At 39.0% G+C, this 19,241-nt stretch overlaps 1 protein-coding gene across 9 annotated transcripts in view; it reads right to left on the bottom strand.

Annotated features, from left to right (window-relative positions):
- LOC106090109 (collagen alpha-1(XVIII) chain) overlaps positions 1-19,241 on the bottom strand; it is a 1,585,531-nt gene that overhangs the window by 432,548 nt on the left and 1,133,742 nt on the right. For all 9 annotated transcript variants that reach the window (XM_059369513.1, XM_059369516.1, XM_059369517.1 and 6 more), the window contains one exon: positions 151-315. In XM_059369513.1, the coding sequence (XP_059225496.1) occupies positions 151-315 (165 nt within the window). The remainder of the gene's footprint in view (positions 1-150; positions 316-19,241) is intronic.

The raw sequence follows: 19,241 nt of genomic DNA, 5'->3' as shown, positions 1-19,241 counted from the left end.
CAATGACTTTTATCCAACCATAAGCAAAAAACAAAAAAAATAAACAAATTCCAATAATTGAAGAGTCCTTGTACAAAGGATTTAGGTATTCATATGTGTAGTAAATAGGCATATAAGTTCATATGTATAAATGTGTATTGGGGTACTTACCCTATCACCTTTTTCGCCTGTCATGCCTGGATCACCACGCTCACCCTTTTGTCCTTGTTGACCTCGTTCGCCAGGACGGCCCATTTCACCTTTGACCCCAGGCTCACCTTTTGGTCCAGGTGAGCTGCTACGCAATGATCCCATTGAGTTGCCCATTAATGATTCCTATACAACAACAATGAAAATAGCAACAGCATCCCCCAAAGAGGGCAGTGACCATCCATGCAACCACCGGCCATTCATTTCGTAGGTCCGTCCATCATTCATTCATTCATTCATTGGTTCATTCATCCAAGACATTATAAATGGCATGGCCGACGTATTGTTGTTTTTCATGCGGTTCGTATGGGTAGAGTTGTGAGATTTCAGTGCCACCATTTCATGAATAGACGAATAGGGGCAATTGTTACATATTAATAGGCGTAGATGGGTTGGCCATAGATTTGTCGTAATCCGGTCGTTAGGTGGCATGTTGAAGGTTGTTTTTTTATATTTTTTGGATACACAGTGAAGATACGGTTTTTGTGTATGCGGGGGGGTTAGAGAATAGGAACATAGAAAAATATGTTAGCAATTTGCAGCTTTGAAAATATTTCATTTCCTATATAAAAAATATTGGAGGGAGAGAGAGAGAGAGATGGGGGGAATTGTACATTTCAATTTATAAAAGAATACAACTAGGTATGCAAGTTTACAATATCCACTTACAGTTTAAAGTAACATATGAGACATTTTATATGAAATAACTTAAATCTATCTAAATACGAGTGTAACAAGAATTGTAGCTCACACTAAGATATTTGAGAAACCAATTGGCTAAATGGCACACCATAAATGGGAATATCAGTATCGACTTTGATATTTTAAAGATAAAACAAGTAAAACCGTGCTAAGTTCGGCCGAGCCGAATCTTATATACCCTCTACCATGGATCGCATTTGTCGAGTTCTTTTTCCGGCATCTATTCTTGGGCAAAAAAAGGATAAAAGAAAAGATTTGCTCTGCTATTAGAGCGATATCAAGATATGGTCCGGTTCGGACCATAATTGAATTTTATGTTGGAGACCTGTGTACAATGTCAGCCAATTCGAATAAGAATTGCGCCCTCTAGAGGCTCAAGAAGTAAAATGGAGAGATCGATTTATATGCGAGCTGTATCAGGCTATACACTGATTCAGACCATAATAAACACGTATGTTGATGGTCATGAGAGCATTTGTAGTACAAAATTTCAGACAAATCGGATAATAATTGCGACCTCTAGAGGCTCAACAAGTCAAGATCCCAGATCGATTTATATGGCAGCTATATCAGGTTCTATACCGATTTACGCCATACTTAGCACAGTTATTGGAAGTCATAACAATAGATTGATATATCGGTCAATAGATTGATATACCATATATTGGGTTGCCCAAAAAGTAATTGCGGATTTTTTAAAAGAAAGTAAATGCATTTTTAATAAAACTTAGATCAAATATATTAATCAAATATACTTTTTTTACACTTTTTTTCTAAAGCAAGCTAAAAGAAACAGCTGATAACTGACAGAAGAAAGAATGCAATTACAGAGTCACAAGATGTGAAAAAATTTGTCAACGCCGACTGTAAGTAAAAATTCGCAATTACTTTTTGGGCAACCCAATAGTTGCGACCTCTAGAGGCTCAAAAAGTCAAGATCTCAGATCGGTTTACATGGCAGCTATGTCAGGTTATGGACCGATTTGAACCCATTTTAGCACAGTTGTTGGAAGTCATGGTGAAATACGTCGTGTAAAATTTCATTCCAATCGGATAAGAATTGCGCCCTCTAGAGGCTCAAGAAGTCAAGACCCAAGTTCGGTTTATATGGCAGCTATATCAAAACATGGACCGATATGGCCCATTAACAATCCCAACCGACCTACACTAATAAAAAGTATTTGTGCAAAATTTCAAGCGGCTAGCTTAACTCCTTCGAAAGTTAGCGTGCTTTCGACAGACAGACGGACGGACGGACATGGCTAAATTGACATAAAATGTAACGACGATCAAGAATATATATACTTTATGGGGTCTAAGACACATATTTCGAGGTGTTACAAACAGAATGACGAAATTAGTATACCCCCATTGTATCCCTCCACCATACGATATAATAAGCAATCCGACAATGAATGCATCCTTTAAGGTACATTGCCCCTATAGAGGGCGCATTTCTCATTCGATTAGGATAACATTTGTACAGTTGTTTTTTCTCATGACTTCGAACTGGCCTTATTAATCGTGGTTTTATTTGGTCTGTGCATTGATATTGCTTTTATATAAATCGATTTCCTGATACTTACCTTGGTCATGGGAAACTAACGGCAGTATCGATATTTATATTAAAACTATCGAAAATATCGAATGTTGCGATTATTGATAGTTTGCCAGTTCTATAAGCAGGTTAAGTTCGAAGATGGGCTATATCGGACTATATCTTGATATAGCCCCCATATAGACCGATCCACCGATTTAGGGCCTTAGGCCCATAAAAGCCACATTAATTATTCGATTTTACTGAAATTTAGGACAGTGAGTTGTGTTAGACCCTTCGACATCCTCTGTCAATGTGGTCCTGATCGGTACAGATTTGGATATAGCTGCCATATAGACCGATGCTCCGATTTAGGGTCTTGGGCCCATAAAAGCCACATTTATTATCCGATTTTACTGAAATTTGGGACAGTGTGTTGTGTCCTTTCCTTCCTTCCATCCTTCGTCAATTTGGTCCAGATCGGTCAAGATTTGGATATAGCTGCCATATAGAACGGTGCTCCGATTTAGGGTCTTAGGCCCATAAAAGCCACATTTATTATTCGATTTTGCTGAAAATTGGGACAGTGAGTTATGTTTAGCCCCTTGATATACTTCTGTGTTATGGCACAGATTGGTCAAAATTTGGATATAGCTGCCATATAGACCGATCCCTTGATTTAAGGTTTTGGTCCCATAAAAGGCACATTTATTGTCCAATGTTGCTGAAAATTGGGACAGAGAGTTAAGTTAAACCGCTCCACATATTTCTGCAATTTGGTCTAGATCGATCAAGATTTGCATATAGCTACCATATAGACCGATATCTCGATTTAAAGTCTTGACCCCATAAAAGCCACATTTGTTATTCGATTTTGCTGAAAATTGGGACAGTGAGTTAAGTTAAACCCCTCCACATATTTCTGCAATTTGGTCTAGATCGGTCCAGATTTGGATATAGCTGCCATATGGATCGATCCTCCCATTTAGGGTCTTAGGCCCATAAAAGCCACATTTATTATCCGATTTCGCCGAAATTTTGGACAGTGAGTTGTGTTAGGCCCTTCGACATACTTTGTCAATTTGGTCCTGATCGGTACAGATTTGGATATAGCTACCATATAGACCGATGCTCCGATTTAGGGTCTTAGGCCCCTAAAAGCCACATTTATTATTCGATTTTGCTGAAAATTGGGACAGTGAGTTATGTTTAGCCCCTTGATATACTTCTGCATTATGACACAGATCGGTCAAAATTTGGATATAGCTGCCATATAGACCGATCCCTCGATTTAAGGTTTTGATCCCATAAAAGGCACATTTATTGTCCGATGTTGCCGAAATTTGGGACATTGGTTTAGGTTAAACCCCTCAACATATTTCTGCAATTTGGTCTAGATCGATGAAGATTCGCATATAGCTGCCATATAGACCGATATCCCAATTTAAAGTCTTGACCCCGAAAAAGGCGCATTTATAAATCGATTTAATTGAAATTTGACACATTGACTTATGTTAGGCTTTTCGACATCCATGTTGTATATGGATCAGATCGGTTTATTTTTAGATATAGCTACTAAAACGACCAATATTTTGTTATACACAATTGTACAATGACTTGTAGTTATTAGTATTTGGTCCTAATTGGATCATATTCCGATATAACTGCTATGGGACAAAAGGTATGCAATTTTCATCGGATTTTGATGCGAGGTGGTTTACATATATACCCGTTACTTAACGCCTTTTTACGGAATATCTCATATATGTAACTTTTATTTAGAAAATTCATTGTATTGTTGTACCTCCACGAACATGGTCATCATCATTTGCCATTGCTACAAAATCGCATGATTGAAAGATACGAAGAGGATCTTGTCTCATTCACCTACCCCCATTCAATTTCAACAAGGTGGCAGTATAAATGTAGGAACATCATTTGGAACCCATGCAATCATAGAGTACAAATAGGTGTATGGGCGGCAAAGCTATCCCACTGTGTTGGCGTGTGTGTGTGTGTGTGTGTGAATATGTGTTCGTAGTCCTTTATGTTATGGTTACTAAGTGATAAGCACCTTTTTTGTGATTAATGTTTTGTATGTTTCGACAAAAATGTGGGAACACACAAAAACGACCAAAAACCAGCAGCAGGACTGGCTCACAATGACCCTCTTCTGCTTCAACTTCTTCTGGTCTTGTTAATGAAGATTTTCCGTATATCAATGATAAGGGTGTAAAGTTCACTTGTATGGCTAGCACACATACACATGGCTGATATACGCATAGGAATGTAGGAATAGGCCAAGGCATTGAAAGCAGAGTTGCCAACCAATCTGTTATCACTTAAATATAAAGGGCCGTTATTAATTTTGAATAACTTTAACGTATTGCTCGATTGTGTATCATTCCATGGCTCAAATTGATTTAATCTGAAATTGAGAAATTTCAAATGAAATTCCGCAAAAAACTTGACAAGGAACAGGAGCAAACTTCTCACATATCGGTGAGTGCTGTCCGATTCAAGTTTTAAGCTCAATGATTAGGGACCTTCATTTTATAGCCGATTCCGAACGGCGTACCGCAGTGTGACACATCTTTGTAGAAAGTTTTTACATGGCTGTCATACCAAATGGTACAGCACCTCCCAAATATCGCCAGCATTAGGAGCGGATAAGCACCGCTGAAAATTTTCATGATGTTCTCGCCAGGATTGGTACCCAGGCGTTCAGCGTCATAGGCGGACATGCTAACCTCTGCGCTACGGTGGCACCACCCTTTATATAAAAGTTAAAATATTGTTCTTTGTAGGTATTTAAGCCAATATAGGCTCGAACAAACATAACAGATTTTCCTGAATTTGTCACGCAATACAAAGTTAAGCCCCCCTCGGTTATTATAGGGCAATTCGTGTTTTAATACTGAAGGGGGCGAACCCTTCCCTTTACGTTAATATGCAAACGGGTCTTTTCGTGGAGATGGGAGCACAGATTTTAACGATTTTTATACGCTCCACCATAGGATGGGGGGTATACTAATTTCGTCATTCTGTTTGTAACTACTCGAAATATTCGTCTGAGACCCCATAAAGTATATATATTCTTGATCGTCGTGACATTTTATGTCGATCTAGCCATGTCCGTCCGTCTGTCCGTCCGTCTGTCTGTCGAAAGCACGCTAACTTCCGAAGGAGTAGTAGGTCGGTTGGTATTGTAAATGGGCCATATCGGTCCATGTTTTGATATAGCTGCCATATAAACCGATCTTGGGTCTTGACTTCTTGAGCCTCTAGAGTGTGCAATTCTTATCCGATTGGAATGAAATTTTGCACGACGTGGTTTGTTATGATATCCAACAATTGTGCCAACTATGGTTCAAATCGGTCCATAACCTGATGTAGCTGCCATATAAACCGATCTTGGGTCTTGAATTCTTGAGCCTCTAGAGTGCGCAATTCTCATCCGATTTGAATGAAATTTTGCACGACGTGTTTTGCTGTGATATCCAACAACTGTGCTTAGTATGGTTCAAATCGGTTCATAATCTAGTATAGCTGTCATATAAACCGATCTGGGGATCTTGACTTCTTGAGCCCCTAGAGGACGCAATTCTTATCCGATTTTATTTACAATTTTGCACGTAGTGGTTTGGTATCACTTCCAACAACTACGCTAAGTATGGTTCAAATTGGTCCATATTTTGATATAGCTGCCATATAACCGATCTGGGGTCTTGACTTCTTGAGCCTCTAGAGGGCGCAATTCTCGTCCGATTTAACTGAAATTTTGTACGTAGGGGTTTGGAATTACTTTCAACAACTGTGCCATGTATGATTCGAATCGGTCCATAATCTGGTATGTTATATAAACCGATCTGGGATCTTGACTTCTTGAACCTTTAGAGGGCGCAATTCTCATCCGATTTGGCTGAAATTTTATACAAGGGCTTCTCTCATGACCTTCAACATACGTGTGTAGTATGGTCTGAATCGATCAATAGCTTGATACAGCTCCCATATAAACCTATCTCCCGATTTTGCTTCTTGAGCCCCTACAAGGCGCAATTCTTATCCGAATGAACTGAAATATTACACAATGACTTCTACAATGTGAATCAGCATTCATTTATGGTCCGAATCGGACTATAACTTGATATAGCTCCAATAGGATAACAGTTCTTATTCAATATTCTCTGTTTGTCTAAAAAGAGATTCCGCGAATAGAATTCCACAAATGCGATCAATGGTGGAGGGTATATAAGATTCGGCCCGACCGAACTTAGCACGCTCTTACTTGTTTTTTTTTTTTTTTTAATTTTATAATAAACCGAAAATAAAAATTTAAAACAGAAGAAATGTTGGTCAGGCGAAAAGGGAGAACGCCCCACCCGAAACAGCATCCAAAGGCACATGCATGCCCATTGACATAATATGCGTGAAAGTACATGGAAGTAGAGTACGAATATGACAAAAACATTTCATCTCAAGTGTCTGGTAGGCCGACCTATCAACCAAAGTAGAGGTGTAGGTTAAGTTGCGTCCCATATTTTCCCGACCTCCCAAATATGAAAGTCAAACTACACAGAAAAAAATTCGATAAAATTAATTGACCCAATTAATTTTTTAATTGAAACTGCTTCAATCACAAAAATGGTACTCAAATTAAAGTTCAAACGGATTAGAGTATGAATTTGATATGCAAACTTGGGAAAGGATCGAAATTGGATTTTGTAAATCATTGCATTGAAATTAGATTTTCTTCGCTCATCATTGCCATAAACACAGTATCTTCTTAGCAATTGTGAACTATCGTAAGATTATTCTAAATCACTCTCCCAACACAGTAGTGCGGTCCGCTGAGCGGCAGGAGCTTCTGAGCCATTGTCTGCCTCTGTTTATCCATCGGTAACATTTCTGCCTCATGTTCGCATAGTGCTGTCTCCTGAGCACAGTACGAAGCCAGTATACAGCCTGGTGTCCTTTAGACACAGCAGGCCATAAGTCTATGCCTGACCGGTTCTATCCATCTGTTCACATTCTCCTTACCGTCTCAAAGTGCTAGAATCAAGTAACAAACAATTCACATCTCTACAATTGTGGCACCCAGCCCCATTCTGTATGCCCAACTCATAACGGTCGCAGCCCCTACAGCAGCCGATAGGCCAATGCCAGTACTGTTCTTGTTATTCCTCTATATCTGGTTAACGATGACATCGTGCTGCAGTCACGTAACGGGCAACTCATGTCTCTATAATAGAAGAAGCCAGCGTAATTTCTAAAGCCCCTTAGAAACGTTCTATTCAAACGTTTGCGTTCGCCTAGCGGTCACTTAGTGGTGGAGACTCGTTGCGGGTAGGGTGCTGGTAACTTTAGTAGCCAGCTTACAGTCCTTTGGCTGGTTCCATTGCGGCAGTAACCCGTCCCGTTCTACCCATAATGAGCTGAAGTTTCGCCACAAGTAAATCACGTATCTACAACGGTAGTAGCCAGCCTTCGATCAAAAGTCCCTTAAATACAGAGCCGATATCCCCCCTATTCTATACGTCCGTTCGAAAACTGCTGGAGTCAAGTTACAGATAAACATAATCGTATAAAGCCCTCTGCGGGTAGGGTTAAGCACCCCCCAGTCAGAGTATGTATCACAGTACCAGCGTACATCCCGTATATACACTCAACCAAATTTGTTATTCAAAACAGCAAAAATGTTTGCTAAAACAGCAGCTTTTGTGTGCTGAAAATAGGAAAGCAGACATTACTGCTGTTTCAGCAAACTTAGATCTGGTGCATAAGCAAACATTCCTTGCTGCTATTTCAAGTAACAAAATCTTCAGCTTCAGCTGTCTGTCGAAAGCACGCTAACTTTGGAAGGAGTAAAGTTAGCCGCTTGAAATTTTGCACAAATACTTTTTATTAGTGTAGGTCGGTCGATATTGTAAATGGACCAAATCGGTCCATGTTTTGATATAGCCGATCTTGGGTCTTTTGGTCTTGACTCCTTGAGCCTCTCTCTAGAGGGCGCAATTTTTGTCCGATTTGACTGAAATGTTGCACGTGGTGTTTTGGTATCACTTCGAACAACTGCGCTAAGTATGTCTCAAATCGGTCCATGTTTTGATATAGCTGCCATATAAACCGATCTTGGGTCTTTGGTTCTTGACTTCTTGAGCCTCTCTTTAGAGGGCGAAATTTTTGTCCGATTTGACTGAAATGTTGCACGTGGTGTTTTGGTATCACTTCGAACAACGGCGCTAAGTATGTCTCAAATCGGTCCATGTTTTAATATAGCTGCCATATAAACCGATCTTGGGTCTTGACTTCTTGATCCTCTAGAGGGCGCAACTCTCGTCCTATTTGACTGAAATTTTGCACGTGGTGTTTTGGTATCACTTCCAACAACTGCGCTAAGTATGTCTCAAATCGGTCCATGTTTTAATATAGCTGCCATATAAACCGATCTTGGGTCTTGACTTCTTGATCCTCTAGAGGGCGCAACTCTCGTCCTATTTGACTGAAATTTTGCACGTGGTGTTTTGGTATCACTTCGAATAACTGCGCTAAGAATATCTCAAATCAGTCCATGTTTTAATATAGCTGCCATATAAACCGATCTTGGGTCTTGACTTCTTGATCCTCTAGAGAGCGCAATTTTTGTCCGAGTTGACAGAAATTTTGCACGTGGTGTTTTGGTATCACTTCGAATAACTGCGCTAAGTATGTCCTAAATCGGTCCATGTTTTGATATAGCTGCCATATAACCCGATTTTGGGTCTTGACTTCTTGATTCTCTAGAGGGCGCAATTTTTGTCCGATTTGACAGAAATTTTGCACGAGGTGTTTTTTTGTATCACTTCCAACAACTGTGCCAAGTACGATTCAATTCGGTTCATAATCTGGTATAGCTGTCATATAAACCGATCTTGGATATGGACTTCTTGAGCAAATAAAACGCGCAATTTTCATCCGATTTGACTGAAATTTTGCATGAGGTGTTTTGTTATGACTTCCAATCACTGTGCTAAGTATGGCGTAAATCGGTATAGAACCTGATATAGCTGCCATATAAACCTCATTTGGGATCTTGATTTCTTGAGCCTCTAGAGCCAAATTATCCGATTTGGTTGAAATTTTGTACAACGGTTTCTCTAGGTTTCTCAATATACGTGTTCAATATGGTCTGAATCGATCAGTAGCTTGATGGCACTCCCATATAAACCTATCTCCCGATTTTGCTTCTTGAGCCCCTACATGGCGCAATTCTTATACGAATGAACCGAAATATTACACAATGACTTCCACAATGTTCAGCATTCATTTATGGTCGGAATCGGACTATAACTTGATATAGCTCCAATAGCATGACAGTTCTTATTCAATATTCTTTGTTTGCTTAAAAAGAGATACCGCGCATAGAACTCGACAAATGCGGTCCATGGTGGAGGAAATATAAGATTCGGCCCGACGGAACTTTGCACGTTTTTGTCATGGAAAATTTCGTCAAAATTTGATTTTCCTGGAAAATATAGAAATATATGCTGGCAACGGCAATACTTGAAGTAACCCTAAGTAAGTTCACTTGTTCACTTTTCTATGCGGGTCTTTCACTCTTCATCTCTCTTGACCACATAAAGCTCCATGGAGACCTGGCCTGAGTTTGTTTCTATTTGCCTAGGTCCTGTTCTTTGTGTACCAAGTGAATTGAAGTGTTTGAACAATGTATCCTTCTGTTGTTTGTGTATGTATGCGTGCGTGTGGGTGTATGCGGTTGATGAGTTGGTGTCTGATTTTATTCTTCGAGCAAAACATTCTCTCTCTCTCTCTCTCTCTACCGCTGTGTTCTACTTTTCTATGGCCACATCAAGTGTGGCAGTCGATAGATGTTGCTGCCAAATTAATGAAAAAAGTTTTTTTTGTGTAATTGTTGTGGTTTTTTTGTTTGTATGTTAGGTATGGTTACCTTGTTTTTCAATTTGTCTATTAAATGTTAAGAATGTGTGTGGGTCTGTGTGCGTGTGTTGGGGAGGCGATTGCTGGTTTTAAAGCCAGTAATGCATTGATGGAAAATATTTTTAGCCACTTCAAAAAAAAGTTTTGGCACATTACATAGTTTTTCAATATAATTACGGTCTTTTTTTTTTGGAAATGTATTGGGGTTCATTATATAATTCAGACAAAAACTTTAAGCCGATAAAAGGAAAGATCAAGTGGAAGAGGATATTACAGAATTATTGTAGTTGTTTGCAAAGGAACACTAGATGGAAAAGGTTGGATGGTATTTTTATCAATCAATCAATCATTCTGTAGCCGCCAACAATGCAAGTTTGTGAAGAAGAAAAACAATCCTAGGCCGTTAAGTTATTATTAGCCTAAATAGTTTTAATTTTCTCTGCCTTCTTATAGAAACAAGTAAAAGTGAGCTAAGTTTGGCTGGGTCGAATCTTATGTACCCGCCACCATGGATCACATTTGTCAAGTTCTTTGAATGACTTTTTCCGATATATATATGGTATATCAATTTATTGACCGAAAGGGGGCGTACTTGTCATGCGATCGGTTTATGGCGGCCACATAAGGTTATGAACTGATCAAGACCATACCTGGCACAGTTGTTGAAAGTCACAGCAAAACGACAGGTGCAAAAGTTCAGCTAAATTAGATGGAATTGCGCCCTCTAAAGGCTCAAGGAGTCTAATCGTGAGATAGGTTTATATGGCGGCTATATCAGGTTATAAACTGATTGAGGCCATATTTGGAACAGCTGTTGGAAGGCACACCAAAACCATATGTGTCAAATTTTAGCTACACCGCATGAGAATTGCGCCCTCTAGAGGCTCAAGAAGTCTAATCGGGAGGTCGGTTTATATAGCGACTATATCAGGTTTTGAACTGATTTAGGCCATATTTGGCTCAGCTGTTGGAAGTCATACTTAAACCATATGTGTAAAATTTTAGCTAAATCGGATGAGAATTGCGCCCTCTTCCCGCTTCAGAAGTCTAATCGGGAGATCGGTTCATATGGAAGCTGTAACAATCTATAGGCTGATTCAGACCATATTTAACACTCATGTTGAAGGTCATGAGAGAAACCGGGGTACACAATTTCAGCCTAGTTGGATAAGAATTGCGTCCTCTAGAGGCTTAAGAATTATTAACCCGAGATAGGTTTATATAGCAGCTATATCAGGTTATTAACTGATGTAGGCCATGCTTAGCATAGTCGTTACTAGACAAAACCAAACACTTTACGCAAAATTTCAACCGTATCGGATAATAATTGCGCCCTCTAGAGGCTAAAAGAGTCAAGATCCCAGATCGGTTTATATGACAGCTATATCAGGTTGTTCTTAAAACAATTAATGATTTTCTAAGTAGCACGAAATTCCTAACTTAGATTTTCTTTTTCAAGGTAACTTGTTGAGTAGTTAGAGCGCACAACAAGCCGAATACTGGCATGTCCATAGAGGCATGGGGCGGATTAATATCAGCACCCTCTTTTCAAACTAACCCAACCTAAATCAGTTTGTTGCCCGATACTTAGCGAAGTTGTTGGAAGCCATTACAAATCACCTCGAGCAAAATTTAACCGAAATCGAATAAGAATTGCGCCCTCTAGTCGCCCAAGATGTCAAGATCCAATATCGGTTTATATAGGACCTATATCACAAAGTGAACCCATCTACTCATTTACAATCTCTACCGACATTCGCTAATAAGGATGGCCACGGCTAGATCGACTAAAAATTTTATAATGATCAAGAATGTACATACTTTATGGGGTCTTAGACGAATATTTCGAGGTGTTCCAAACCGAACGACGAAACTAGTATACCCTCATCCTATGGTGGAGGGTCCAAAAAAGCGTTACAAAATCAAGAAGCAACAATGGTGCCATTATTATGAGCAAACGTTGTTGAAAATATTGACAACATTCGGGAATGATTTTCGGAGCGCTTCCATATTCATTTTAAGCATCGACTATTATCAACCTCGTTCATACAAAATGTGTGGGTTTACCAACCTTAAGTTGAAATGACTTTTAAAACATTTAATGTTGCATAAGCTGCATTTCTAAGAAAAAAAAAAACGAAAGGAGATATCTTAGTAACTTTTTTTAACCTAAAAATAAATTCTGCCCGAATTCTGTTGCAAAAATACCCAAATTTCCCTTTTTGGACAAAGATGGTTCGAAAATCGGCATTTTTGAGTAAATTCGCTGTGAAGACTACAAATATTTATAGGTTCCAAAAATTGTCTAGATGTGTTTAAGGGAAATATGGAGCTAAAAGAAAACAAGTAAAAGCGTGCTAAGTTCGGCCGGGCCGAATCTTATATACCCTCCACCATGGATCGCATTTGTCGAGTTCTTTTCCCGGCATATCTTCTTAGGCAAAACAAGAAGTAAAAAAGGGAGATGGGTTTATATGGGAGCTGTATCAGGCTAAAGTTCGATTCAGATCATATTTGAAACCTATGTTAGAGGTCATGGAATAAGCCGTTGTACAAAATTTCAGCAAAATCGGAGAATAATTACGCCCTCTTGAGGCTCAAGAAGTCAACATCCCCGATCGGTTTATGTGGCAGCTATATCAGGTTATGGACCGATTTGCGCCATACATAGGACAGTTATTGGAAGTCGTAACAAAACACCTCATGCAAACTATCAGCCAAATCGGATGAGAGTTGTGCCCTCCATTGGCTCAAGAAGTCAAGACCCGGGATCGGTTTATATGGCAGCTATATCAGGTTATGGACTGATTTCAACCATACTTTGCACAGTTATTGGACTTCATAATAAAACACCTCATGCAAAACTTCAATCAAATCGAATAACAATTGTGTCCTCTAGAGGCTCAAGAAGTCAGGACCCGCGATCGGTTTATATGGCAGCTATATCAGGTTATAGACTGATTTCAACCATACTTAGGACAGCCGTTGGAAATCGTAATAAAACATCTCATGCAAAATTTCAGCCAAATCGGATAAAAATTGTGCCCTCTAGTGGCTCAAGAAGTCAACACCGGAGATCGGTTTATATGGCAGCACAGTTGTGAAAAGACATAACAAAACCCCTCATGCAAAATTTCAGTCAAATCGGATAAAAATTGTGCCCTCTAGTGGCTCAAGAAGTCAACGCCCGAGATCGGTTTATATGGCAGCTATACCAAAACATGGTCCGATATAGCCCATTTACAATTCCAACCGACCTGCACAAATAAGAAGTTTTGTGCAAAATTTCAAGCGTCTGGATTTACTCCTTTGAAAGTTAGCGTGCTTTCGACAGACAGACGGACGGACGGACATGGCTAAATCGACTTAAAATGTCACGAATTGTTGAGCACTAAAAAGAGAATTTTGAAAATGGGACCACAAATTTGGCATCATCAAAAATTTTTCAAAATACCGAGGTGACCAATTCAAGGAGCCTGACAAAAGGCGACCGGACAACCATGAAATTTTGCACACTATCTTGCTTACATCTCAGCTCTTACTATTTAAGAGCTGCCCGTTCTCACACGACATATTTTCTACTATTTTTTTATGATTTTCTCCTACTGTGCGTTGTCAGAATGGGAACGATTGTGGACAGTTTTCAACGTTTCGTTCACAAAAAAACTGTTGTTGTTTTTTGAACTTTCCTGGTTGGTCCGATAACATGAGTGTGTTGATTCACTTTTAAGAAGCAATGGGGGGACAACCGTCGTAAATGATTTTTTCAAATCAAATCCTTTGGCTGACCATTTCTTTCTCCCAACCTAACCTATTTTACTAACTCTTCGCTCCAACCCAGATGGTTTGATTTTAATCCATTAATACAGAACAGTCTTTTATCACCCATTATAAAATTAATAGTAAGCATACAACTCCTTTGATGGATTGCTCCTTGAGAACTTATCTTCTATTTTTTTATTATTTTTATATTCATATCTACTTCCAAGTATCCTAACATTTGCATGTTACCTAGTGTGGAAAAAAAATACTTTGTTTTTCGCCAAAGTTAATAACACACGCTGATATAAGCATTTGTATAGTGTGGCTGTGTGTTGAGAAACCAACTAACATTGATAAATTAGTTTATTTGTTTAAATTAATTGATGTTTTCATTTTTGCCCCATCCAAAAAGTAACACAATAGCTTACTCGTGGGTAACAAATGTGGGACAGTGCGAAAACAGAGGAGTTTCGAATGAGCCAAATATTGTAGATAGTGATGTCATCAATTTGTTGTGGAATAAATCGGAAGGTACTACACAGGTTTATATGAAAGTTACATTCAAATATGGGCAAATAGAGTCAATTTGTAATGCCCACCACCAAAGGATGGGGGAACACCAATGTAAACATTACGCTTGCAACACCTTGAAACATTGATGTGTGACCTTATAAACTATACATTTTTGATCGTCTCGACGTTTTAAGTCGATGTAGCCATATCCATCCGCATGTCTGTCGAAATCACAATAGCGGTCGAACGAATAAAGATATACACTTGAAAAATATCAATGTAGTTTTCGATATAGCTGCCATATAAACCGATATCATGATTTGACTTCTTAGTCCCCTGGAAGCAGCAATTTTTGTCCGATTTGGTTGATATTTTCCACGAAGTGTTTTGTAATGACTTCCAACATCTGTGTTTAGTATGGCCTATATCAATCAATAACCTAATATGCAAATTTGCCCACGAATATTCTATTAATGAATAGGGGCAAACTTCTCACAATAACCTGACATAGCTTCCATGCTAAACGATCTCCCGATAAGTTTCATACAGCCCATAGAAGCTTCAATTTGTGCCTTATTTGTCGGAAATTTGATACGAAAAATACATAAACTATCTCTACAACTGAGTTTATTTTATACTAATTTCAAAGCATGTGTCGAGCCATGCATAATTGATGACTGTGAGATTACATTTCGATTGAAGTAAACAAAATTGTTTCAAATTGCTGTTCGAAACAAAGAAAAAAAGGCAATGTCAGTAAATGGAATATGCCAAAGTGTGATCCATTCAAGTTATAGTCAATGGATATTGACATCTAGACAGTTGTGGTTGATTTGAAATGAGCAACGAAATTTTTTAATTGGTGTTGGTTTTCTAATTGTGAATTGCAGGTTTTATATTAGAAATGGCAAACAAAATCAGTGAAGCATAGAAAAACTAAAAAAAAAATCTAATAAATAATATGAAACCATCAATTTACATCTACGTAATAGAAACAAATCGTATATATAAAAATCAATTTGTGTTTGTTAGTTTGTTTGTATGTTTGTGTGTTCCTTATAGACTCAGAAACGGCTGAACCGATTTTCTTGAAATTTTCTCAGATGGTGCATAATGACCTCGTGGTGAAAATAGGGTACCACATATTTACTGACCATGGGAATATGGGGCTTAAATAAAAGGTATTTGAATGTAGAATACGAATCTGATATCCAAATATGGGACCAAGTGTTTGGGGGCCGCCTCTCATCAAAAACATCCCCCAAGGGGACAAATTTACGACCATAGCAATATCAGGCTCAAATGAAAGGTCTTTGGGAGTAAAGCTCGAATTTGATATCAATATTCGGGAAAAGTGTCTATGGGGCCACGGCACCCCAACAACGCCACCCAAATAGTAAGTATTTTCTGACTATTGCAATATGAGGCCCAAATAAGAGGGTTTTTAAAGTGGAACACGAATCCGATATATATTTTCAAGGCCAACTCACTGAGTGGCCGCCCATCCCCCAAAACACTCCCCAAGCCGGTCATGTTTGCCGACTATGGAAATATGGGGCTCAAATTAAAGGTATGTGGGAGTAGACCACGTATCTAATATCAACATTGGGGGCCAACTGTCTAGCGGACGTTCCACCACCATAACAACCCCCAAATAGGACGTATTTGCGTAACTAAACCGGACATATTTGCTGACTTTTGCAATAAGGAGTTTAAATGAGATTAGAAAACGAATTTGATATCCAATTTTGAGGGCAATGACAGTATTAGGTTCAAATAAATGGGCTTAGTGTTTGGGGGACCACTCCAATCCCCAAAACACCCCTAAATCGAGCATATTTACCGACCATGTTAATGTGGAGCTTAAATGAAAGGAATTGGGGGGTAGAGCAAGAATTGATACCCATTTTCGGGACCAATTTTCTGTGGGTCTACCCAAAATAGCCCACAAACAGCAATTTTTTTGTGACCATCGCAATATGGGGCTCAAATAAAGGTATTTGGGAGTAGAATACAAATTTGATATCCAAATGTAGCACCTTGTATTTAGGGCATCACCCCTTTCCCAAAACACCCCCAAAGGGAAAAAAATTTTCGACCATGTCAATATGTGTTTGCGGGACGCCTCATCCTGTAAACTCCTCTTAAGCCAATGGCAATATGAGGTTTAAATAAATGGAGTTTGAGAGAAGAGCACGATGCTGAAATTTTTTCAGGGCCAAGTATCTGGGGGACCACCTCTCCCCCCGAAAACACCACTAAATCAGACATCATGATAATATCGGGCTGAAATGAAGTATTTCAAAAATGGAGTACACCTTACATTCAAACTTAAATTCGTAGACCAATAAAGATCATATGGGATTCAGATAAAGGTACTTATATTGTTAAACTGTTAGTCAAGTTAGCATGGTATTTCACTAAAAGATCTTTAATTGTCGAAAACAAATATTCCAAGGAATGTTTTGTTCCATATAAAGTAAAAAAAGGCGCAGCGGAGCGGGCCCGGGTCAGCTAGTGTATCAAAAAAAAAAAACAATTCGAAAATAAAACCAGAAAGGAAAGCCTAGAGACGGGCGGAGCCGACTATATAGTATTTTATACCTACCCTACAATTATAAATTCGGGCTATATATATATGAGGCCTATATCTAAGTGTGAACTGACTTTTTTCGAACAGATCGTTGCAAATCGGGCAACACATATATATGGGAGCTGTATCTAAATCTGAACCGATTTTGATTAAATCTTGCGGATATGTTAAGATCAGCAACAAACCAATCCAAGCCAAATTTTGTGCAGATCGGTTGAAAATTGTAGCTACTACGGCCATTTAAGTGGAAATCGGGCGATAGATATATATGGGAGCTAAATCTGAAGCGATTTTTATCAAAATCAATAGCGTTCGTCCTTGAGCAAAAAAAAAAAAATTAATATATGCAAAATTTCGTGATGATAGGACAACAAATACGACCTGCACCTTGATTACAAGAACACATGGACTCACAGACGGTCATGGCTAAATCGAATCAGAAAGTGATTCTGAGTCGATCGGTATACCTTTCAATAGGTCTAGCTCTTCTCCTTCTTAACGTTGCAAACAAATGCACAAACTTATAATACTCTGTACCACAGTGGTGGTGTAGGGTATAAAATCTAGTAAAAACAAGAAAAGGTGTGCTATGTTCGACCGAGTCGAACCTTAAATACCCTCCACTATGGAGTTCTTTGCCCGGCATCTCTTTATAGGCGAACAAAGTATAATGGAGAGGAATTGCTATGCCATATAAGCTATCAAGTTTTGGACCGATTCGGACCATACTTCTGTTTTGAAGTTAGAGTTGTGTTATGCTCCTCGTTATCCTTCTCGAAGATGACCGAGGTCGGCCCATTTTTGAATATAGCTGCCATATAGACCGATCCTTCGATCTAGGGTGTTGGCCAAATAAAAGACGCATTTATTATCCGATTTCGCTGAAATTTGACACAGTGACTAATGTTAGGCTTTTCGACATCCGTGTGCCATATGGCTCAGATCGGTCTATATTAGGATATAGCTGCCAAAAAGACCCATATTGAACCAAATTTGAACAGTGTTCTGTATTTATTGGACCACCCAATGTCCGTGCCGAATTTGGTTCAAGCCGGACCATGTTTCGATATAGCTGCCATGGATGCATATGCATTATTTATGCACCCACATCACCAGATTATAACGAAAGGTGGTTTACATATGTACATACAATAAGCAAAATACGCCACGGAATCAAGTTGAGTATTTTAGATATATATTATATATAGAATTTATTACAAAACCACAAACGGCACCCTGCACCACGGCTGCGGTTGTGATAGAATGTGTAGTTTGATTCAGAAATTACTGCTGATTCGACTTAGCCATGTGTGTCTGTCCGTCATTTTTATACCCTCCACCATAAGATGGGGGGTATACTAATTTCGTCATTCTGATTGTAACTACTCGAAATATTCGTCTGAGACCCCATAAAGTATATATATTCTTGATCGTCGTGAAATTTTATATCGATCTAGCCATGTCCGTCCGTCCGTCCGTCCGTCCGTCTGTCTGTCGAAAGCACGCTAACTTCCGAAGGAGTAAAGCTAGCCGCTTGAAATTTTGCACAAATACTTCTTATTAGTGTAGGTCGGTTGGTATTGTAAATGGGCCATATCGGTCCATGTTTTGATATAGCTGCCATATAAACCGATCTTGGGTTTTGACTTCTTAAGCCTCTAGAGTGCGCAATTCTTATCCGATTGGGATGAAATTTTGCACGACGTGTTTTGTTATGATATCCAACAACTGTGCCAAGTATGGTTCAAATCGGTTTATAACCTGATATAGCTGCCATATAAACCGATTTTGGGTCTTGACTTCCTGAGCCTGTAGAGTGCGCAATTCTTATCCGATTGGAATGAAATTTCGCACAACGTGTTTTGTTACGATATCCAACAACTGTGCCAAGTATGGTTCAAATCGGTCCATAACCTTATATAGCTGTCATATAAACCGATCTTGGGTCTTGACTTCTTGAGCCTCTAGAGGGCGCAATTCTTATCCAATTTGAATGAATTTTGGCAC

Source organism: Stomoxys calcitrans, chromosome 1 (genome assembly GCF_963082655.1).
Source record: "Stomoxys calcitrans chromosome 1, idStoCalc2.1, whole genome shotgun sequence".
Taxonomy (NCBI): Eukaryota; Metazoa; Arthropoda; class Insecta; order Diptera; family Muscidae; genus Stomoxys; species Stomoxys calcitrans.
This window is presented reverse-complemented; position numbering and strand designations above follow the sequence as displayed.